This window comes from Pezoporus occidentalis, unplaced genomic scaffold (genome assembly GCF_034315485.1).
Source record: "Pezoporus occidentalis ecotype Australia unplaced genomic scaffold, CSIRO_AGI_Poc_V1 ctg189, whole genome shotgun sequence".
NCBI classification, from domain to species: Eukaryota; Metazoa; Chordata; class Aves; order Psittaciformes; family Psittacidae; genus Pezoporus; species Pezoporus occidentalis.
Window position 1 is genome coordinate 14,473 of NW_026913737.1, and position 23,340 is coordinate 37,812.

The 23,340-nt window shown below is 50.4% G+C and overlaps 3 protein-coding genes across 10 annotated transcripts in view; all 3 read left to right on the plus strand.

The window, feature by feature from the left end:
• Nucleotides 1–4,343, plus strand: ITPA (inosine triphosphatase). Of its 2 annotated transcripts, XM_062616154.1 has the most exons (8): nucleotides 1–156; nucleotides 248–305; nucleotides 389–453; nucleotides 1,211–1,284; nucleotides 2,136–2,167; nucleotides 2,892–3,007; nucleotides 3,541–3,617; nucleotides 4,120–4,343. In XM_062616154.1, the coding sequence occupies exons 1-8, from the start codon at nucleotides 94–96 to the stop codon at nucleotides 4,238–4,240; spliced, it is 606 nt and encodes a 201-aa protein (XP_062472138.1). In that variant the 5' UTR covers nucleotides 1–93; the 3' UTR covers nucleotides 4,241–4,343. The 2 variants fall into 2 exon arrangements, with proteins under 2 accessions (XP_062472138.1, XP_062472139.1); XM_062616155.1 differs by lacking the exon at nucleotides 3,541–3,617.
• A 330-nt stretch (nucleotides 4,344–4,673) lies between these two features.
• METTL13 (methyltransferase 13, eEF1A N-terminus and K55) lies at nucleotides 4,674–10,151 on the plus strand. The gene is made up of 8 exons (XM_062616157.1): nucleotides 4,674–4,831; nucleotides 5,210–5,957; nucleotides 6,665–6,864; nucleotides 7,432–7,627; nucleotides 7,863–8,006; nucleotides 8,185–8,397; nucleotides 8,765–8,896; nucleotides 9,387–10,151. The coding sequence occupies exons 1-8, from the start codon at nucleotides 4,679–4,681 to the stop codon at nucleotides 9,659–9,661; spliced, it is 2,061 nt and encodes a 686-aa protein (XP_062472141.1). The 5' UTR covers nucleotides 4,674–4,678; the 3' UTR covers nucleotides 9,662–10,151.
• A 6,450-nt stretch (nucleotides 10,152–16,601) lies between these two features.
• Nucleotides 16,602–23,340, plus strand: part of DNM3 (dynamin 3) — a 179,475-nt gene continuing 172,736 nt past the window's right edge. For 5 of the 7 annotated variants that reach the window (XM_062616163.1, XM_062616160.1, XM_062616161.1 and 2 more), the window contains exon 1: nucleotides 16,602–16,820. In XM_062616163.1, coding sequence (XP_062472147.1) covers nucleotides 16,675–16,820 — 146 coding nt within the window. In that variant the 5' untranslated portion in view covers nucleotides 16,602–16,674. The remainder of the gene's footprint in view (nucleotides 16,821–23,340) is intronic. The other 2 variants (XM_062616158.1, XM_062616162.1) reach the window with 1 other exon arrangement.

Consider the following 23,340-nt stretch of genomic DNA (forward strand, 5'->3'; position numbering starts at 1 on the left):
CCTTCCCCATTGGCCGCGTGTGGCGGTGCCGGCTGCCGCTGCCGGCGCTGATTGGCTGCTCGGCACAAAAGCGCGACTCCTTGGGCGGTGAGGATGGCGGCGCCGGTGCGGCGGAGCGTGGTGTTCGTGACGGGCAACGCCAAAAAGCTGGAGGAGGTGGGGGCGGTTGCCTGGCAACGCTCGGCGGGTGCGGCCTGGCCGGGGCCGGGGTGTGACGGGCGGGTTTTCCTCCTTGCTCCCTCCGCAGGTCACTCAGATCCTCGGGGACTCCTGTCCGTACACGTTGGTGGCGAAGAAGATTGACCGTAAGTTGGCGGCGGGTCTGGTGGGGAGGCGCCGGTGCGGCGTGGCTCGGCGGTGTCCTCACCACCGGTGTTTGTGTTCCCAGTGCCGGAGTACCAGGGGGAGCCAGACGAGATCTCCGTGCAGAAGTGCCGCGAAGCCGCCCGGCAGGTCTCTCGTTTTCTCTCTCCCCTTTCTCGCCGGTCGGGGCGGTAGTGAGGATGCGGGGGAACCCCAGCCCCGGCGGGACAGGAGGCAGCCGGGGGCACTGCGGCACCCGGGACAGTGTGAGGAGAGTAAGGGGTACATCTGGGCCTGGTCTGGCCTCGCTGCGTTCCCATCACCCAGCTGTTTCTGGCCTTCAGGTGATGGTGACTTCTTCACTGTTGGTGACAGTGTTCTGGCTGTCCTGCTGTTGTTCCTTTGGCCTCCTGTGTCCCTCGAGCAGCAGTAGGATATGACAGCTCCTTCAGTCCAGCTCAAGCAGCAGCAGCATACAGGGTTTTCTGTGAGCTGGAGATTCTGATGGATCACTTTCCAGAGCTGTCTCTGTGATGGGTGTCTTAAAAGAACCAAGTGAGCACTGGGACTCAAGAAAAATGCAGGCATTCCTCCAGGACACAGGCTTTCCCTTTCTTGGGAAATTCCTGGCCCCCAGGAAGACAGGGGGTATTCAGCTCTGCTCTCTTTTTTCCATGTGAGATCTTTCCTGCTGTTCTTCAGCCCCTCTGGCCTGCCTCAGGAGAGCATGGGTTTGATTCTGTCTGGTGTGTATTGCTTTTGAGGTAAACAGCTCTAATGACTGGTGAATTTTTGTGATATTCCTGTTATTGGGGAAATGTGAGAATAGGATAGCGCAAGAAAATGGGTTTTGAGGTCGTGCCTTCCTTTAGGTCTAAAGTTTCCATCTCTTCGGCTTTCGCTGTAGGTTCAGGCACCTGTTATAGTAGAGGATACCTGCTTGTGCTTCAATGCCCTGGGGGGGCTTCCAGGACCTTACATGTAAGTAGGAAGGACCTTGCTTCACCTTTCGTGCTCTGGAGTTAAGAGTGCAGGCGGGCAGGGTATGCTTTACAGGGGATTCTCCATGTGCCAGGACCAGTAGGGTCAGGGAGGTGATTACTGGTCTGTGTTCTCAGCTTCATCCTGCACCCCAGGGACTGGATTTAACTCTATGAGCCCTGCTGAAAATCATGGTGCAGGACAAGAGAAACAGACTTGAACTGTTGGCTCTGGTTTCTGATCTACAGTGCCTACTCTTGCAGCCAATTTGGGAATATGGTGCCACAGCAGGGCTCTGTGTAGTTAAGGCACCATGTATTTCAGCAGGACTCTGGGGTGAGTGGCCTACAGGTTCTCACAGGGAGTGCTTTAATCCAGCAGATTACAAGATTACTATATTACAGTGTAACCCCACTAACAAAATGCTGCCTTAGCTTCTGGAATTAACTTCTAGCATGATTAATTCTTCCAAACTATCTCCGCTGAGCTAAGCAGACACAGAAAAACTTTATATGATGAACTTGGCACTAGAACTGAGTGTAAGATGTGAAAAAGTCATGTTAAGAAATGTATTTTCACATGTCAGTGCTCATAACTGAGAGCTGGGTTATCTACCTAGACCCCAGTACTGCAGTAAATTAAATACTCCACTGCTGTTTTCACTGTGTCCCTTTTGGTTTAAGAGCTGAGTCTGTTATCATTGGTAAGTAGTCCAGAAGGAGGTGATTTGACAGCGCATTTAAGAGGGATTCAAAGGACTTTGAAAATGTAGGCAACAGTGTCTCAAAGATGCCTGTATTGCTGAGGTAATAGCAGCAAAAATGAATTTTCCCTCTGTTCTTCCCCTTCAGAAAATGGTTCCTGGAGAAACTCAAACCAGAAGGTACTGCTTCTCATGTTACTGCTCTGCATGTAACTCAGTCCTTTTCAAAATGGATCCCTGCCCCTGCTGGGTTCTGCTGGGTGTGCTTGCACATCATGCTGTCTCTTTCACAGCCAGTTCCTTTCCTATCTGTCCAGCTCTGTCCCTTTGCATTCCTTCCTTCATCCTGTTCTGTGCTCTTCTTCATGTGACATTTTTCCTCCCAGTAGCTTTGGCATCACTGCTGGATTCCCAGACTCCTGCTTACACAGGATGGTGGCAGGGTGTGTGGAAACTTCCTGTTTGTCATCAGTGTGACCTGGAAGTACTGCTGCTCCCTTTGGCTTCTGTGCAAGCCCATCTCCACTAGTGTTCACCACCCCTGGTGTGCGGTGACTGCTTTTGATCCTGCAGTTAAGAGTGTGGCTGCAAATCCCATGCTGGCATCATGAGCACGAGTGTTAATCATGCTAATTCAGAGTGGGCTTTAGTCCTCTCTGCTGCTGTGTGCTCATTTGCTTTCACTCACAAATTAATAGCAGGGTCCTGCTCACTCTGTGTTAGATCAGAGGCTTTGACTTCAGTCATAGGAGGGACCCAGCCAAGAGTATCCTTGTGCCTGAGCTTTGTCACCTCCACTAGTTTTTCTTCTTGTGACTGTAGAATGCTCCCTCAATCCGTCTCTAGGTAGGTGTATTGCGCTCCGAGAGAGAGGCTGTAACGCGGGATCCTTTGTGTTGCTCAGGCCTGTACAAGCTGCTGGCTGGGTTTGAAGACAAATCTGCCTACGCTCTCTGTACCTTCGCGTTCAGCACTGGAAACCCAGAGGAGCCAGTGAAGCTGTTCAAAGGCCAGACTCATGTAGGTGGTGTGCCTGAAGGAGGGAACATGCTGAGGGAGGGAACATGCTGAGGGAGGAGGGCTGCAAATTCTCTTGACAGCATTGTCTCTGTTGACAATTTTAATGAACCCTGGGTCACCAAATGCCCTCAGCGCTTCTCTATGGGAGAAGCTGGGAACAGGCTGATGGAGAGGGCAGGTGGTGGGTGTGGAATGCTGCAGCCCTTTCACCCAGCTGTATGCACCTAACTCTGTGTTTCCACAGTCTCTTCAGCCCCCTCATCTCCCTCTGGCAGGGTTGTATTTGAGTGCAGATGTTAGTTCTGTTAATTGGGGGGTAAAGGTGCTGTCAACACAGGGCACCGCAATGGAGTGCTTAGTTTGGGGCTGCTAATTTTGCTCACATCCTGGGAGGGAGACAGCACCAATGCAGTGAGCCTGTGGTGGCCACAGTGTGAGCTGTATCTGCATGTAGCTCTTTAGTCTGTGTTTGAAATGCTACTGCAAAGCTGCAAAACCATGGCTCACAGGGCTCTTTTACTTTCTTGTGGTAGGGGCTGATAGTGGAGCCCAGAGGCCCTCGAGATTTTGGCTGGGATCCCTGCTTTCAACCAGATGGCTACAACCAGACGTGAGTGGTGTTTCACTTAAGTGATTTATCACAGAATAGTTAGGGTTGGAAAGGACCTTAAGATCATCAAGATCCGAACCCCTGCCATGGGCAGGGACATCTCACACTAAACCATGTCACCTAAGGCTCTGTCCAACCTGGCCTTGAACACTGCCAGAAATGGAGCATTCACAGCTTCCTTGGGCAACCCGTTCCAGTGCCTCACCACCCTTACAGTAAAGAACTTCCTCCTTATATCCAATCTAAATGGTCAAGGCTGTGTGTCAGGAGGAACATGCTTCCGAAGGAGGGTGGGAGGGGGAAAACGCCCTCCTGGATCTGAACGTGGCAGGTTACAGGAAGTCCTGGATCCAGATTGGGATTGTTTGCTTTGCCAGCCTGTCACTACAGGCCTCAGCCAAGCAGGGTCACCTGCAGTGAGCAGAGGGGGATGGGAGAGGATAGGACAATGATGAGCCCTGCTGTAGCGTCTCTGCTGCTAAGATCTGTGGTTTCTTTGCAGATACGCTGAACTGCCCAAAGCAGTGAAGAACTCCATCTCGCACCGTTACAGAGCGCTGAGTGAGCTCTCTGCCTTCTTTCATCAGAGCAACTCGACAGAGCCCCACTCAGGCCCCAGCTAGCCTCCATAGTTGCCCCGTGGCTCTCCCTGTCACACGCAGCCCTGGGGGAGCTCCGTTTCTCTGTGGGCTGATATTAAAGCTGCTCCTTTTGGAGCCACTGATACCTTTTTCCCTGCCCGGTTTTGTTGCGTCAGCAGTGCTGCACAGCCTGGCGCGGGGGCCGCTGTGCCTGGGGGCGCCCCGCTCCTGCCCGGGCATTCCCTGCCGCCCTTCCTGCTGTGTGGCACAGGGGAGGCCGCGGTGCCGCGGCGGTACGGGTCGGGGCTGTCCGCGCCGAGATGACGGGAGATGAGGCCCGGCTGGTCTCTGCGAGGGGGGCGGCACGGCACGGGACGTGCAGCCAATCGTCCGCTGCGTCCAATGAGCGCGCTGCGCACTCTGATGGCGTCACGCGCGGGGGGACACGTGCACCGGGAGCGGGTGCGGCGCTGGCCGGGCATGGAGCTGCTGCCCCGCAGCCCCAGGGAGTTCGGTTCTGCCCGGTACTGGGATCGGTTCTTCCGGCAGCGCGGGCAGCGCTCCTTCGAGTGGTACGGGGCTTTCCCCGAGCTCTGCCCCGTCCTGCGCAAGTATGTCCGGCCACGCGATAAGGTGAGCCCTGTCCGGTACCTAGCGCGGTGTCCCCCGGCTGAGCCTTCCCCCGGCCGGACCCCTCCTGCGCGGCGACTTCTGCGCCGCCGCGACCCGGCTTAAACTTCCCGGCGTGGGGAGCTCAGGGGGTTAAACCACCCAAATCGTCCCCAGCCGAGATGCAGCGGGTCCGTCGCTTCTGTGCCTGTGTGACTTTTCTATGTGGAAATCACAGGATTGTTAGGGTTGGAAACGTTATCTTAGGGCCCCCGAGAACGGGTTTGCAAGTGTGGCTCTCACAGAGGGCTCGTGGCCGTGGCTGATATTTGCTTGTAAAATGCTTTGGGGCACATTTCCAGGGTGTTTTCACCATCACGCTGCTCTTGTGCTGCTCCCCAGGTTCTGGTGGTGGGCTGTGGGAACTCGGAACTGAGTGAGCAGATGTATGATGTGGGGATGTGCGAGGACATTGTGAACATCGACATCAACAGTGCAGTAATCCATCAAATGCAAGAGCGGAGCAGGAGCAAGAGGCCGAAGATGAGCTATCTGCTGATGGATGTGCTTCAGATGAACTTTCCTGATGCTCACTTTCATGTGGTCCTGGACAAAGGCACTCTGGATACTGTCCTCACTGATGAAGAGGAGGCCACTCTAACTAAGGTGGATAAGATGTTTGGTGAGATCAACCGGGTCTTGCAGGTAGGAGGGCGCTACCTCTGTGTTTCCTTGGCTCAAGCCCATGTGCTGAAGAAAGCAGTGGAATACTTCTCCCAGGAAGGCTGGGTTGTGCGTGTCCATCAGGTGGCTGACAGTGGGGACAAGCAGCAGTTTGTCCTACCAGTCTTCATCTACATCATGACGAAGTTCAGGAAGATCACTGGCTCGGCACCACAGATCCTGGAGATATGCTCTGAGGAGCAGGACAAGCCCATGCGGCTGGAGAGTGTGGAGCGGCTGGTGGCAGCAGTGAAGGACAGGCAGCATTATGCCCTGCTCTGCAGCCAGCTGAGCAAAACACCTTGTGAGGAGCAGGTTTCCGTGGATCTGTGTGACAGAGAGAGCGGGAGGCCTCGCTACACGCTGCATGTGGTTGACAGCTCCTCAGTGAAACCTTCCCAGGACAATTCCTTCGCCATCTTCATCAGTAAGTACAGCTTGTCCTGTCTGCAATGAGACAGTGCTCTGACCAGGAGCTGCAAAATGGCCAGTGATACTGGCCCTGCTGAAATTGGGGCTGGAGAAGGAAATAACATGGCTATTCAGGGTTTGGTTGATATTTAGTCCTGGCTTCATGGTGGGACATGTGTTTGCCTGGTAGTGCAGGCAGAGATCTGGCACAGAGCTTGCTGGATGAGTAGGTGCCCATCTGGCAGTAGAGGGATGCCGCCTGCCCTGCCTCCAAAGTGGTGATTTCTGCTTTGATCCTGGTGGCCGTCACCATAGCACATCACTGCATAAATCCACACCACAGCAGATGCAGACAAAAAAGCCTCTGCTCTGTGGGCATTCTGAGGCTGCTTTGCTTCTGTGCTTGTATCTCCTGGAGGCACGTCAGGTTCTGCCATCAGCACTCTCCTCCTGATGCGCCTGCAAAGCTGGGGTTGGCACAGCCTGGAGACAGGTTGTGAGGCTGTTGGACACCCCCTTCCTACGGGACATAGCTTTTCCAGCCTCCTGTGTGAACCTGCCCAAAATGGGGGAGGTCCCTGCTCTCTTAATGGTTGCCGAGCCCAGCTCTAGGCATCCAGCATTACATGTTCATGATGTGCTGCCATTCGCTGTGGCTCCTCTCTCAGAAGCTGGGGTGTTCACTATGGGACTGGCACAGGCTGATGGCAGCCCCTTCTGCAGTCCCACAGGGCAGAGAAACGGAGTGGCTCTTTGGGACAGAGGAAGGGCGGAGGCAGCTGGCCACCAGCGCAGGCTTTGGACGCCTGGTCACAGTGGCCCTGCACAGGGAGCAGCACTACGAGGGCATGGCCAGCATCCAGTCGGAGCTATCAGGAAAAGTGATGGAACTGGCCCCTCCGGGCCTCCCTGCCCGGCAGCAGGTGAGACTCACTGCCTGGCCCCCCTCACTTGGCTTCCCCAAAACTGGAGACAGGTTGGCTTTTTGCCAGCAGCAAATCCCTCTTTTTCCAAGGGAGACCAAGCTGCAGTGCATTAGCTGTCTGCCTTTGTGGGGAGGAGACTGCCCAGGTGCAGCTCTTCTCAGTTTTCCCTCCAGCTGGCTGCCTTTGCTTGTAGGTAGGGCTTGAGGTGCCTGCACAGAAGGATTCAGTGTGAACTCCTTGCTCTCAAAAAAAAACAGCATCCCAAGGAAACCAGGCATCCTGAAACACCTGGTGCCTTCTTAATCCTGGCTTTAACTTCTGTCCCTTCTGTCTCCTTCTTCCTGCCCCAACTCCTCAAACCTGAGCTCTTGTAAGAAGTCTTGGGGTGTTTGTTCCCTGTACCCCAGTGTGTGTGTACAGGAGGACAGCTGGTGTCCCCAGCTTCCCTATGGCTGCCTACAGTAATTCCTACTTCTACTACACTGTGCCTGCTTTATCCCTGCTATTTAGCAGCAATGCCTGTAGCCCTTCCTTCCTCACACTAGTCCCTTGTTCTTCCTGCAGGTGCCCTTTTTGTCTGTGGGAGGGGACATTGGGGTGCGGACATTGCGGCACTGTGACACCAGCCCCCTGAGTGGGGAGTATGTTGTGGAGGATGTGAAGGGGGATGGCACTTGCTACTTCCGTCGCCTCATCTTCCTCAGCAATAGGAACGTGGTCCAGTCGGAGGCTCGGCTCCTGGCCCGCACCCCTCTCCCAGGTATATGGGGCAAGTAGGAAGGGGTAGGGGCCAAGGGTGACTTTTTGGGGTGGCAGAGAGTGAGATTGATACAGGAGGAGGATAAAAGTCCCTCTGAGACTTGCCTGCCATGTCCTGAAGCAGCCTGGGGAGCTCTTCTACACTCTGCTGTATGTCTTGTGGGTGGGACAGGGGTTGGGGGTTGCTACCCCTGTCTTCCACCATGCCTTACAAGCTGATGCCTCCTGTCATTCAGGCCAGAAGAAACGGAGGAAGGACAAGAAGAAGCCCAGCCTTGCTGAGCCACCTGGAGCCATTGACAAGAGCTACCTGTGCTGCGAGCACCACAAAGCCATGGTTGCAGGGCTCTGCCTGCTGGGGGGCCCTGACCCCCTTTCAGGTGACAAGGCCATGCCAGGGGCAGGCACCCATATGTCCTCATGCCTCAGATGCTTGGGGAAAGGCTTTCCTGGCCAAAGTGACCCATGCACCCTTCCCGGTGTTTGGAGGTGGGTGTGTGGGAGGAGCTGTGGGAACATTGCCATCCTGGTGTCTCACTGTACACTCTCCATTGGCAGGAGCCCTGCTGGCAGTGCTGGTGGTGGGGCTTGGAGGGGGCAGCCTGCCCCTCTTCATCCATGACTACTTCTCGCAGGCCTGTGTGGCCGTGGTGGAGATTGACCCCTCCATGCTGGAGGTGGCCACGCGTTGGTTCGGCTTCTCCCAGGATGACCGGATGCGGGTGCACGTCTCTGATGGCCTGGACTATGTGACCAAGCTGGCAGCTGAAGGTACCGTATCGTGGAGCATCCCACACACCCCATCAAGCCTTTTGGGTGACCTGCTGGGGACTGGAGCTATTTTCACCCTCTGCTTCCCCATCCCTGCCTATCTCCTGCCATGTGTCATGAGCTCCAGCCTTGCCAGGTCTCTGCAGTTCGCAGGCCTGTCGTTGCCAACATGTGCAGGGGACTTATATTTGCTGCCTCCCCCAGTGTTGAGGGCTGCTGCCTTTTGTTTCATTTGGAAACTCCAAGGGAGAGAAGTTGCCATAACATGGCAGAAGGAGTGTCTTGACCACCACATTCATTGCCTTCCCAATGTGCATGGCGTATCTCTGTCCCATGGGCTAACAAGTCTCTGCACTCCTTCCTGCAGCCTCAGCCCAGTACGATGCCATCATGTTTGATGTGGACAGCAAAGACCTCACAGTGGGGATGAGCTGCCCGCCCCCAGCCTTTGTGGAAAAGCACTTTCTGCAGAAGGTTAAAGCCATCCTCAAGCCAGAAGGTAAAAGGGGAGATCTGGCCATATCTCTGCAGCCAGGCTGCCCTGTCCTATGTGGAGTTTGAGTAATGGGACTGCCACCATTTCTCATCCTGGAGAATAGTGGCTGCATCCAGGATTGCTATGTGGCATCCCCCACTGCTGGCAGCTCATGGATCTGGGTGTTTCAGTGGGTGTTGTGACAGCAGGGACCAGGGTGGTGCTGCTGGGTCAGGCAGGCTGAGACATCCTGTGGGGCCAGGAAAGGTTGGGGGAAGGCAGATGGTGCAGGCGGTATCTGGGAATGGATCCTGTGGCCACCCACAACCAGTGTGGCAGCAAGGACATGGAGCTGAGCCAAGGGCACTGTGGGAATGGCAGTACTCCTTGTGCTGCCATGGTGGGGATGTCTGCAGCAGACTGGCAGCAATTCAGCTGCATTCCCACAGGGAGGTGGGGAACAGGGCGGTGTACACAGGCTGGTCTGAACTCCAATCCTCTCACCCTGCTGCAGGAGTCTTCGTGCTCAACTTGGTGTGCCGCGACGCCCAGCTGAAGGAGTCAGTCCTGGCCACCCTCAGGGAGGTCTTCCCGCTGCTCTACGTGCGGCGCATTGAAGGGGAGGTCAATGAGATCTTGTTCTGCCAGCTCAGCCCTGAGAGCCAGTGGGACCCCCCAGAGCTGGGGGCACGTGCCCGGCTGCTGGAGGGGTCTCTGCGGCAGCCTGGGCGCCCCTGGGACAGCTCATACGTGCTGGCAGACATGCTGCAGGCTGTCAAGATCCTCTGAGAGGGGCTGTGATGGCACTTGAACGGGAGAGTCCTCACTTGGGTGTTGTGGCCCCGTAGCAGAGGGGTGCCCATGGCTGGGACTGCTGCCCCCAGTGGGTTTCTGCTGGCCTAGGTGTATCTGAAGGATGTGACTGGCATAGGGAGGCGCTCCTTGGGAAGGGATCCAGGACCCTGGAAGGCTGTGCAGCCCAAGGGGCAGTGTTGGGGTGGTGAGAAGAAGGTGCTGCAGGACTGTGGGTTTGGGTCTACCCCTATAGTTTTTCCACTGTGGGGGAAAATGTCCCTCTGACTGTTCCCTTCCCCTCCAGCACAGCTGCTTCCCTCCGATGCTGCCTTGCCTCATCCTCAGCATCCCTGGTCACTAGTGTTTGTTCAGAGCCCTCAGCCCTGCCCTAAGCCTGGTTGTTAATGTGTGTGGGTGCAGTGGGAGTGGTGAAAATAAAAGTGCTTAGGGCTGCTTCAAGGCCCTCAGTGCTTTGCTAGGCTTATTTCTGGAGTGTTCACCACCCCTGAAAAGGTACAGTCACCTCCACTGCTCAAGGGCACATTCTGGGGGCAGCCAGCTGCCCACTGTACCGCACTGCCCATTCACCACTTTTCCCCAAACTGTACCCTGCTATGTACCTGCCCCTTTTCTGCATTTCTTCAGCCATTGCTACTGTTAACTGTAACCCCTTATGTTTCCAACCCTTTTTCATGCCCCTGGGCCAGCAGGGACCCAGCCCTGTGTTTTTTCCCCTGGGCACACCAAACTGCTTGCCCAGCTGGCACAGGTCAGCTTTCTCACAGGATTAGAAGGATGTGCATTGCTTTCCCCTGTCCTGGTACAGCATCCCATTTCTGCCCAGGTGGCTTATTTTATTCTTCCCCAGAGTTTCAAAGCCTGGTCTTTCACTGTGAGGTTTTAGCTTAACAGCTGACCCATGCATCCTGGCTGGTTACAGAGCAGCTGACCCGCTGGTGCTCCCACATTCATCAGAAGCTATTTGGGAGGGGGGCTCTTCTTTCTTCCTTACAACAGCAGGTACCAACATGAGTCAGATATGTTAACCAAAGTGGCTGGCTTGTAGACATCAAGGTAACAACTGTCTCAGGCACCATGCAGCTTTGACACTGACCCAGTACCCTCACCCCATATTTTCTTCTGCCTCTGGCATCCTGCACAAGAGCATCTTTCAGATAGCTGCTTCCCAAAGCAAACCCTTTCCAGCCACCTTTCCACATCCCATGGTGGTAACAACATACCAGAAGGCAACAGCAGCCTCATCTCAGCATCACTGCCAGAACCATCTCACCAGCTTTGCAGGTCCTGCACCATGTCCCCCTGGGATGTTTGAGCTGCACACTCATCAGCTTCTACCTCCTCATCAGGAACCAGCTCTCTTCCACCTGTGGGGAAATCCTGGGTTTGGAAAACCAAATGAGAGGGTGCATGAGAACCAAGGGTTTGCAGTTTCCCAAGGCACTCCAAGGGCTCTCGCCCCCTGAACTGGTGGGGATTAAGGCCACCATGAAAATGCAGGAGGTGGGGTTGGTTGTGCCCAGGAGGCACTATGTCAGCCACACTGATAATGAGCACGTCCCTCTGATAGCAACTGCGGTGGCTGCATTTTGTTTTTCCACCAGATTCTACTTTGGAAACTTCTCTGTTCAGATAATTTCTCCAATGTTACCTGCCTTCACGCAGAAGGACAAATCAGTGCCCTGGGCTGGCCTGCTGGGAGCAGATGCTTTTTTAAGTACTTTTGATGGTTCCCAGGCTCTGGAGAGCAGGGGTGGCCTGCTCCCTGCCTCAGATAAAGGATGGCAGAATGGGCACGTGCCCTCTGTATGTTGCTTCACCGCCCAGTCACTCCTCTTGCTGTAGTATGTTCAGAGCAGCATGTGGGTGCTGGTCAATGGGAGAGATAAAGCTGGAGCTTGAGCTGGGTGGAAGTGTACTTGCCCCCAAGCAGTTACTTCCTAAAGCTCATGTGCAATAAGCACTTTTCTGAAAGATACCTATTATCCATCCAGCTTAGCAATGGCCCACTAAAATTTCTCAGCTGGATCAGCAGTGTTGCATTTAGTCTATTTTTAACTTAGTTTTCAATTCTCAACATAATTCTAATAACATAGGTTTGTGTATGTGCCCTTTACTTTACAGAAACCATCTCCTTTCCTCCCCAGGAACTCACACAAAGGCTGCGTTCATTCCTCCCTTGTCCCGTCCTGCCTTTCTGTTTTTCTGTTGTGCTTCCTAGTTGCTGCATAAGGCCACATCCTGGTGAGAAAACAAAAGCCATCTATTTGAAACAACAAAAGGATGAAATCTCAGTTCACTGCAGCTGTCCTTGCAGCTACTGACAGCCCTACGAGTTTGGTCTGGAAATACATTTCAGCTGGAAAATTAGAAATTCATGAGTTGTGCAAATATCTGAAATCCTTCTCTGCAGGTAGAATGGTCCAAGGCTGGAATAACTGATGTATAGTAAATATTTCTCTCTTGGCAGCCAAAACATGCAGCTAGTGTATATGTTTGGCAACTGTGTCTCTGTTGAGTGTTTTGGCAGTATACTCATGTTTACATCCCTCACTCCTCACTTCCTTCCTTTGCAGCGGAGGCATGCTGTAAGTGGTGGGATAGAAACAAGCTCTGCTGTCACTTAGCAACTCCGCTGGCTTTGAGATGTAGACTTTTTTCCTTCCTGGACTTCCCAGCACAAAAAGAGATGTTCACATACCTCATCACATGGCTAAGGCTTGAGGCTGCAGCCAGCTAGGGGTGCTTTTGTCTGGTCCAGCCTGAATCCCTCTTGAAGCATCGCATCCGTGTCCTGCTGCTGCTCCAGTGGGCAAGGCACTGGAAGTTAATGGGTCAGCCCTGGGTTTTGTCATTTTGGGTGCAAGGATGCAAGGTTGTGCCCAGCCACGAAGGCTCTTTAGCCCAGGGTGACTCTGTGGCCAGGCAGCTGGCAAGGTAGACTCTATGAGGCAGGCAGTAGCGGTGTGCTACGCATATAGTCCATATGGTGTAACTCCTCAGGTGTCACAGCCCAGATCCCAGCTCTTCAGAAGGACTGGAAGTGGCTGGGCTCTCAGGAAGATGGTGGATGTGGATGGGGACATATTGGCACTGGCTAAAAATATTTCAAGCAGTTGGGAGAGGTTCTGCAGTTACAAAAGGTGCAGGGACTGAGCACTGAGGCTCATCCCCTCTGGCTGGGAAGAGCTCTTCTGGGGTGAGCCTGGCCAGGATGCTGCTGCTGCCTGGTCATGGCAGGATCACAGCGCAGCAAGGGCTGCAACAGCCACATCCCAGAGGCTGGAAGTGCCTGGGAAATATTTTGTGCATGAAATGTTCCCTCGGAAAAGTACTTGGCTTGCCTGTCTTTGTGACCAAGGAAGCAGGCATGCTGCCAGGCTGCAGCAAGGGAGTACAGCTCTCTCCTGGGGTACCCAGGGCTGCAGGAAACACCTCTGCAGGCTGCATTGCAGCACGGTGGCTGTTTTCTGCCCTGCAACTAGATGCATCCAATTAAAAGATGCAGCTGGAGGTCACAGGACAGGGGAGAAGCCACCATGCCAGATAGGATAGGAATGGGGGTGCCACAGTTCTGTGATCTGAGTGTCAGAATTGCCACAGGCTGCAAGGGAGAGGCAGAAAGCCTCCTCTTTACAGGGGGAAATGCTGCAGTCACTCTGGCTTTCTTTTTCTGGCTTTGTGTCTTTTGCAGCTTCAAGGTCTGACCTCTCCTCCAAGTATACAGGCATAATGCAGACTGGGACCTTCATGCCAGCACTACAGAGCCAGGTGCTGCTGAGACCCTGGTTGCTCCCCTGTGCATGGGGCTCCTTGCCCACATCTCCTCATGCTTTGTGCCCGTCAGCTGCCTGAACAGCTCTGCAAGACTCTGGGTCTGTATTTGCAGCAAGAATGAGGTGAGGAAAGTCCCTGGAGAGATTATGCATGAAGGAGCCTGCCTCTTCTAAATACTTCCTGGAGAGAGGATGCAGCCTCATTGGTGCTCTGCCTCCCCTGGGGTCCTGCCTGCTCTTGTGGCAGGGGAGCATGCCTGCCTCTTCACTGCAGGTGTCTGCAAAGCTCCACTCTGGTAGTTTATATATAACCTATTTTTCATGAAATGAATTGCACTGGTGTGTGTTTATAAAGCAGCCTGGGGATCTGATCCAAATGTCCTCAGTTTTAACATCACACTGCCTGTTTAGGAGCAAGTGTCTGTGGATATAAGTTTGTGGCTCAGATGCTACAGCTGCACCCTGAAGCCAGACTATTTTTGCCATATATATTTTCTGGAAATCAGGGAAGGACAAACTTGCTGTCTGTAGGCTTGATCTGAATTGCACTGGAGGCTTTAGCAAGATAGGGATCCTTGGCAAGCTGCGCAGGAGCTGGTGACGTATGGAAGCGAACAGACTACACTGATAGAGGCAGCGGTACTCGTGGGGCTGGCCTGCCCGCCTGGGGAGCAGGGCACCCTTCCCTCCATGCTGGGGAAATGTGGTTGGGGAAGGTCGTTTCTCCTTGCCAAGCCTGGCATGTGGCCAAAGGAAATGATAGAAACCATGGGGCAAAACTGAGCGCAGGTTAACAACAGAGCATGTTTAGGTGCTAACCAGTGAGCAATGCAGCTCTGTGTTCCTGGGAATTGTACCTGGTGCTCCACAGGAAAAGAGTTTATTTGCATGGCCCTCTGATGCTGGTTTGGGTCTTTTTTTCCAGGGTTATTCAGGTTATTGCAAGAAGCTTTGCAATGGTCTCTGCTAGTACAATCCCTTTTCTTTTAATTTATTCACTCTGAATCTCAGCAAATTCGGAAAGCCAGGCTGGGCTCTGCATGGGGGTTTGGGACAAGCTGTCTGGAGAAGACAGAAAAATCAGAGACCTGAGGGTTCGCTCAGGTGCCCTTCCTCTTTTCTTCATTGCTGTCTTGAAATTGTTGGAAAAATGAGCACCCTCTTGATAATGTGGGCATGCATAATGAAAATGTTTGTGCTTTTTCTGTATTTGGCTGCTTGTGGCTTTTTTTCTGGGGTGTGGATTTTGTAAGTGATGGACTTGTAGGGCAAGTGTGGTCTCTAAGCAGCTTTAACTCAGCTTCTACAGACAAAAACGTTTAGTTTGGAAACTTCCCAGACTTGGGGGAGTAACTAACTTTTCCTAATCATAGATATTTATAGATGTTTTAAATATTTTTTTTCTTAATTACTGAGGCAAAGAAAGATGTAATTTAAAGACCTAATGAACAGGACAGTTTCTGGGGTTATCAATTTGCAGGTGTACATAGCGTTGCTCCAGAGGCATTGCACCTTTTTTAATCTTCATTTGTCTCTTGTGAAGAAGCAATGCTATTGTTGGCTGCTCTGCTACTGATCTTAATTATCTCACTGGGGCAGCACAGAGTGCTCCACTGGTCACAGGGGGTGGATTTGGCCAGAGCATAATACTGTTCTTCCCAGCTTCCAGCCTCTGTAGAAACCCATGAACTGGAGGAAGGCCAGGCAGCTAGTGTAGTGCCTCCTGGCATAGCCTGCTCGCTTAGGAGTGTGGAAAAAATAACCATGCGGCTAATTGGCATAATAATGTCAGTAAGCCCCAGGCCTTCTCTAGATAGAGATCGTCGGGAGGATTTTCCCAGAGGCTGTGGTGCTGGGGAGTCGATTTAACCTCAGTGGCAAAGTGACTGCCACTCTGTGAAGCTCTCTGCATTATGCTGATTAGAAACTTTTCATCCAGAGCTAAATTAAACTGTTCATTTGTTTCCAGGGTTAGAAGTCATTCAGTTGTGAAGAGTAGTTTTTTACCCTTATTGGGAGCTCTGGCCAAGAAGTTTTGATAATCCTCCAGATCATCAGTATATGTCAGTCTGTGGGATGTTCGCAGTTCCCTTTTGTTTTGCTTTACATGCTGAGCAAGGCTGGTGTCTGGTTTAATACAGAGGGTAACTTTTATCACTGCAGGACTCTAAAGCCTCTGTTTTGGATATTTTTGTGTTGTGACTGCTGCCAGTAATCACAGGCAAATCTAGTCTCTGTTGTTCGCCTGTCCTTTTAGCCCAGCCTCAGTACGCATTGTTAATTGAACCCACTGCAGTGATGTGGCTCAGATCCTGTTATCGCTTTCCAGCCTGTTCCTGATCCATCCACCTGCTACCAGCCCTGCTGGACCTGGCTTCTCAGGCCTGCCCTGGCATGGTTCTGATTAGCACGTGTCTGACCCTGGCCACGCTCCTGCCCATGGATGAACATTGGTGCTGCTTGCCAGGGTCCCTCATGGGCTGTGAGGATGGATCATGGTTCCCCTGCTTCCGTTCCCATCGTGGGCGAGAGCTGAGAAGAATTTAACCATTGGGACTGCTCCAAAATATCCTGCTCAGTAGATTGGGAAGTGCTGAAGCCAACTGTCTGCCAGGTCCCATGCTGGCAGGTGGGACCCAGCTCCTCTGTGAGCTCCTGGTTTGGCCCTGTTTCTAGTTTAATGCCAAACTCGTACAGGAAGAGCACAAGCAAACCTCCACGGGGTGCCAGCGGATGCTATAGCGGGGCATGGCCCTGTGCCTGCTATAGGATGACTGGCTAGGGTCGAGGCTTTGGGGGAGAGGAGCAGTGTGGCGGTCTGTGGTCGGTACGTGGACCTGGGTGGACAGTGGGCCTTGCACCCAAGGGTCCCAGCACCGAGGCCAGCCTGTCCACCTGCGGGGAGGAGTGCACCCAGCCTCTCGGGCGGACAGCGGATGACCGGCGGCTCCAGGCTGCCGGGGGCACCCCGGGAATGCTCCCTGGATGTTGCTGGCCTCTGCCGGTGACCGGCGGGAGGAGGCTCTGCCACTGCGGGGCAGCAGGAAGGACAAACGGGACCCCACCACAGCGGGTCCCGCTCTCAGCCGCACCGACCACCGCTGGGCTGGGGCGTGGCCCTCCCGCGGAGGCCCCGCCTCCCGCCTGGCGGATGGCACGCATGCGCAGTGAGCCGCCTGTTACCTGTCAGCGGCAGAGAGGCGGCGCGGCGGGATGGAGGGGCTTATCCCGCTTGTCAACCGGCTGCAGGACGCCTTCGCGGCGCTGGGCCAGAGTTGCCTGCTGGACCTACCGCAGATCGCGGTGGTGGGCGGGCAGAGCGCCGGCAAGAGCTCCGTGCTGGAGAACTGCGTCTCCAGGTGAGGCGGCGGGCGCGAGACGTCCCCTCAGCGGTGCCCTCTCCCCCCGGCCGTTCCTAACGGTTGTCGTGTCCGTCCTCCCCCGACCCGCTCCTTCCAGCGGTCGCAGAGCCGCGAGCCCGTGGCGGCCGCTGGAGCCTGGGTGCGAACGGGGATGGAAGAGGCGGGGGGGCCCTGGCTCCGTGCCGGACAGGAGTGTTCGGTACGGCCCCTCCGGTGCCGCGGGCGGTGGGGGTGAGGCGGGTCCTGGCGCGGCGCGGGGAAGCCGGCGCACCTCCTGTGGGAGCGCGTCCGTGTGCCCAGTGCGGGGCTTAACCGCTGTCTAGGGGGGGAAAAAAAAGGTGTTTAAAGCCCTAAATCCTAATTCCGGTGGGTGTTCTGGGTCAAGTCGGCTAATGGTTTTCATAGCGCTGCTTACAGTTCGTGCCGTCCTAACGCGCATATGGGTGTTGGCATCTCTTCTAATAACCGCTGAAAGAAACAAGGGGAAGCCTGGTGATTCAGGTGGTCCCTTCAGCGGCCAGACTGCATCTCTGAAGATCTCTTGACGTAAACATGAACTTCACGTGCTGCTTCGTAAAGTTCCTGCTGCGTTTGCAGCAAAGAGTGTGCAGGCTCCCAGAGGAAGGTGGTGTTTTCAGAGCGTAGCTGAAGTCGTTAGTCTGCATATAGGATCAAAAAGTGCTGTTGTATGTCAGTGACTGGGGAACTTCTGTGCACGGAGATCTTCACTGAAGGTAGTGTTAAATGCTGTGTGTCCCCACAACCTAGCTATGTGTCAGACCATAACAGCTCTTGACATACAGTATAATAATACTATGCAGTTGTTCTTCATCCCCACTTCAGAATTTACTCTTACTGTGTTAAATGTCAGTTCCTATGCTTCTTTCTACTTAAAGGCTGATATTGTCAGTACTGCCAGTCTCTGAAATTTAGAAATCACAAGTGAGATTCTCAGAAATCACTATTGGCCATTGAATTATTACAGGGTTTTTTTTTTAAACAGGTGTTTTAGAAGTATTACTGCAGCCTTTTGGCTTTTTGATCTATGTGTCCAAGAAGCTGTGCAAACCATGTGTGCTGAAGAGGAAAGGCATCTTCATCTTTCTTGTCAATAAGGGTATTTTGGTCCCTGTGACAAACCCTTGTCTGGGGTGACATCCAACAGCAGGTGCTGTGGGTTGATGTTTTTCTCTAGATCCAGCTGTTCTGTAGTGCTCCCAGATGCTTGTTATTGCTCCCCTGCGAGAGGGATCTGCTCCATCTGATCTGCAGGTGGAGAGGATCACTCCTGGCTCTGCTGTCTGAATATGCCTAGCTTGGTTGAAAGGTGAAAATGAACAGTTTATACCAATCCAGCCCATTTGGACAAGAAGCTCGAACCAGCTGCATGAGTGAAAAATGTGTCAGAGAACAGAGTCGTTTCAGAGAAGAGTTTACAGACTACTGTGAAGCACCAGGGTGTCTCTTGTCACACAGGATCTGGAATTTGGATTCTTTCCACCCCATCTCAGAGTTTACCTTATTGTTTCATGCAGTAACTTCTTGAGATACAGATACTACAGATCTGTAGTACCTCCCTACTTTCAAGCTTGGAGCTTATTGCAAATGTGACATTAGAATGCATTACTTCAAACCCATTTAATGAGATTTCAGCAACTATGTTTTACTTATGCCTTTTCTCCAGACTGAGTATGTGTGGTCAGCAGATGTGTACTTGCTAAGCTGTGAGAATCCTTAGAGCCAGATTAATAAATATCCATGAGGTCTGAAGATCATTTTGCTTGTCAGAGCAGCAGACAAAATTGTCTATGGCTCTTTTTAGTAAGCAGTAGGATGTTCCTGTTTTCATGGGATAATGAAGCTGTTCTCTGCAAACACAGTTTATTGCGTTTTCATTTCTCTTAATATTGCTTATAGAGGTAGCATGCGTTATAGAGATGTTATGCTCATTTCTATTTGGTAGTGGTACATTGCATGATGTGTTATTAACCACAGGGCAAACACTAGCTAATAGTAACACAGCTTTGAAATTCACATCAAAATAAAATAGTCCTACCATTGCACTGGTTTGAGTGTTAATTCAGATGGCTTTTTGTTTTGGGATTTCATTTCTGTGATTTGGGTTTTTTTGGGGGGGTTTCTTCTCCCACTTTTTCCCAGTTTACAGAGAGACATTCAGGATCTCCTGTCTTCAGGAACAGCTGTAATTGGTAAGAGAAAGGCATGCTATCCTCCATGTGGAGGGCAGGGTCTTCCTACAAAGGTGATGATGGCTGATAACCTGAGTATTTGTTAGTGGAGCTTTAGTGGGGTTAGTAAGGTTCTTCTTAGCTCTGGGGTACAATTGTTATTCTCTGCTGCCTGTAGTTACTAAACCGTTGTGCCTGTTTCAGTCCTTCATGGGGACTTTGGTTGTGCAAGCATGACTTCTTTCTGCTTGGACACAGGAAACATTTTCTAGCTTGCAGGTGGTATCAGAGTTGCAGCTTATTTATGGAGCCTACCTGCTCGGGAAACATGTTAGTATATATTGTGTTACCCGCCATCTAGTGAGTGCATTAGAAAGGTTGTGAAGGATCTGGCCTGGCAGATGGTTCTGGAAGTGGGATCCAAGTCCTGCTGTTTTTAAAGCTGCTGAATGACACACATCCATGACTGCCACCAGGGTAGCACCAAGCCTTAAGCCTTGTTTAGGTGCACATGGCATCCTTAATTACTAACAACAGTCAGTGGATATGTTTGGATTAGATTGCATGTTTGATACACATCGACGCTGGTGTTGCATGAGGATGAATTCTCTGTGTTTGCCTGCTGTGGCAATAGTGGCACCCAGAGCTGTTTGTGTCATTCTAGATTGGCTTGGAACAAGGCTGGAATGGGACAGTGTCAAATTTCCCAATGTAGCCGTTATTGTTACTATTTGGATTACTATCTGCTAAGGCATTTGGAGAGTTTGCTTTTCACTTATTGCTCCCCTGTATGTAAGGAGACCTTTTCTTTTGGTAGTCAAGGACTGTATTTGAAGGTTTTCCTCTGAAGTTTCTTGTTATATTTAGGTGGAAACAGAGATTCCAGAGAGCACCTGAGGACAATAGTAATTTCCATTTATGGGTCAGACCTTCATGTGTTCCTAACTAGAGCTCATGGCACTTATTTAAGGAAATGGTATTGTCTGGAGAGCAAATGTTCTTGCTTGCCGCTCTTTGTAATAGAAGTACATGTGCCTTAAAACACTGAGCTGGTGTTTGAAGCAAAGGAGCTAGTGCAATCTTCTGTTAGAAGCTGGTGGGAGAGAGATTCGAAAGAGCAAAGGGGAGTCAAACATCTAATCCAACAGATTGCCACTGGGAGATGGGCACTTTGCCTGGGCTTACATTTTTTGCTACAGATGAGTACACGACCATGACCTTAGGTGTTGTTTGTACTTATTAAACATCTTGCTTTTGATGATAATAGGGTTACTTAAAAGAAAAGGAATGGCAGGAACCAACCCCTGGAAACTGTATTTGGAGAGAAAGCATTTCCTATTATTTCATACATCCAAATGGGCTTTTAAGATAACTAAAGGCACAGATGGCAAGCTACCTTGTCAGGGCCTCTTTCTCTAGATTTGAATCAGAACCCTATTTTATTCTTACAAATAATGAGAAATTAATAACTAGATTTCAATGCTCTTTACTTCCTTCCCTGCTTAATATAATATAAACTGCATGTGGCCAAATAATTGTTTTATAAGAGACATGAACTCTTGATTATGAGCCTGTCAGTTACAATCAAACAAGCACTTTCGTTTAAGAGCCTGAGGTCTGGTTTTGTGATACAGCTTTGCAGTTTTTTGATCTGAGGCACTTTTGATAATTTTACGGTTGCTGCATGTTGTACAGCTATTTATTATGACATATGTACTTTTTTCCCCAAAAATTATGAGTCTTTGTGTGCTCAGCTCTTTTGCATTCCTTTTTTTTTTTTTTTGCTCGAGATGGCAGTTGTGAAAAGACTATGTTGAATCATTAGGAGAAGAGAAAGGATTTTAAATCTGGCTGCTGAGGCAGAGAATTTCTCCAAAAAAAGTAGACACATACTTAGATTGCATGCTTCCTGGGGGAGATAAAATTGTTGTGGATATTTTATTCTTTTAGTTACTAATTACTGACAGCAAAACTTCTTTACAGAGAATTCTCTTTTGTGAAACAGGCATGAAAAAGCTAAGTAGTCAGAGACACAAAATAAAATGTGGTGCTATCTATACTTTTAATCTTAAGGATCTTCTGGAAATGAGAATCAGCCGCTCCTTTTCCTGACTAATTAAGCCTTTGTACAGCTGTATTGAGTGTATTAGTGTAGTTATCAAAGTACTCTGGTGCACTGAAAGCAAGAATTGTTTCTGGGTATTCCATGAGACAGTGGCTCATTAAGGTTTCTTCCCCAAATACCTTTTTACATTTAGAAGTTGCAGAACAAACCTGGCCATTTTGGTGAGGTACAGTTTTTTGTATCCTGGCCTAGTTTTTTCCTTAAATGTAACTCCTTTGTGGATTTTAAGTTATTTTTTCTAAACATTTTTATTGCTTTAATGAACACAAGTTTAGTATTTGAGACCTAGACTTCAGAAAAACCTCAAAACCCTGCCAAAAGAAACCTGCAAAAAACCCCAGTCTGGTCTTGAGTGCCTTCTGAGAAATCAGTGATACAAATTCGGTGGCAGTTATTACTGGAAGTTCAATCCATCAGGGTACTAACGATGCCTGCACACCTCTGATGACTTTTAAAAAGTGAATAGTCACCTAGTGAGAGGAGAGGTCTGTCTTTGTTTTTTTTTTTTTAATTTTTTTTTTATTTTTTATTCAGATCATATGTATGCACTTAACTTTATCTCAACTTTTCCTGATTCTTAATATAAAGACACATCAGATTGTCTGACTCTGAGCTCTTGTATAACGTTATGTATCCTGATACTGGCTGCCTTTAGGAAGGAACTCACTCTTGTGATTTTGTAGTATTGAAACAACAAATAACAAGCACCTTTGCTGTCTTGCAGTTTCTTGATGGACATTCATTGTGCAAATGTTTCAAGTTTACATTATTTTTCTTTGCAGATGAAATAGAAAACAAGGTTTTCCAGTTTAGATAAATATGATTGGACATTCACCTGTGAACACAGGGAGTGATGCTGCTATGGATTGCAGCAGAGAAATAGAAGTATAAGCATTGTTCTCTTCTCTGTACTGAGTTGCTGTGTGACCTCAGTTATTTAAACATTGCCTGCATTTGTATCCACATTTATATACCTAGAGTCTTTACTGTTAACTGTATGTAGGTTTTACATTTTAATTCCTTTATTTTCAAGTTGCTCCTATTTCAAAAGAAAACGTTAGCATATAATCTTAAAATTTGCTGGTTTTAGGTTGTGCCTTTAACAGCTTATTCATTGAAGGGGATCGTGTTTGTGGTTTGCTATCCGTCAGTTGATCAGTGAGCAAATTGGTATTTTTTAAGTATTCATGGGCTTCTTAAACAGTGTCTGCTTAGATGCAAGCATGGAGGGGCAGAAGCCATTTTTATCTTTTTTTTTTCCTTTCTTTTTTTTTAAAAAAAAGTGCATTTTCTAGTAAACCAGAAGCATGTAAACTCAACTTACTTTCTGAGCTTCTGTGTAATGGGTTACTGGGAGTCCTTTTAATGCTGTGTGCCTGCAGTGTAAAGCCTGTAGTAGTGTAAATATGCTGAGAACAGGAAATTAGTATTATTTAACTGTGACCTTGCATCTTTTTCTTCAGCAAGTTGCACTGAGATGAACAAGGCAGCATTATTGAACTAGAGAGGAGCAAAATCCCGTTTAACTGCATGCTGGGCTTTGATGTACTGCCAAGTACTGTTGTCTGTGATAGCCTCTGGGATGCAAATGATACTATAGCTGTAGATAAGAGAGGATTTCAACTGAAGTGTCTAGCGATAATGTCAGCTTTTATAATTTGTATGTAGAAGTCAAGCTTTTAATTCAATACCTAGCATGGTATTTCTGCATCCTAGTTCCTGTGCAAAATCACCAAGATATCATTCTTCAGGTATGCAGGAGACTTACTATTTGCTGTAATACAGCTAGGCTTCCACCCTCGTAGATGGTATGATCGAAGCTAGATTACCCTTATGTGTTTGGTATTTTGTTTACTACGTACAGTGCAGATGCCTAAAAAATGTACACATATATTAAGAGATGCTTAGCTGTAGAGGATGCTCTAAAATGATCTGTGTAACTCACCTGCAGAGAATAGGCAAGACTCTGGGTGGCAAGCATGACAACAACTGTAAGACATCTCTAGTCTCTGCTGCACAGCAGCAGATAAAACAGGCTGTGTTCCAGATCTATCCAGCAGCCAAGCTGGAAGCTGCTGAAGAAATTTTAGCATAATCCATTAGAGGCAGTGTTGTGCACTTGTGTGCTCACCTGTTATTTTGTTCAGGTTCTAAACAAATGTTGACGGAAGATCCCCAATGTCTGTCAGATCTGGGAAATAGG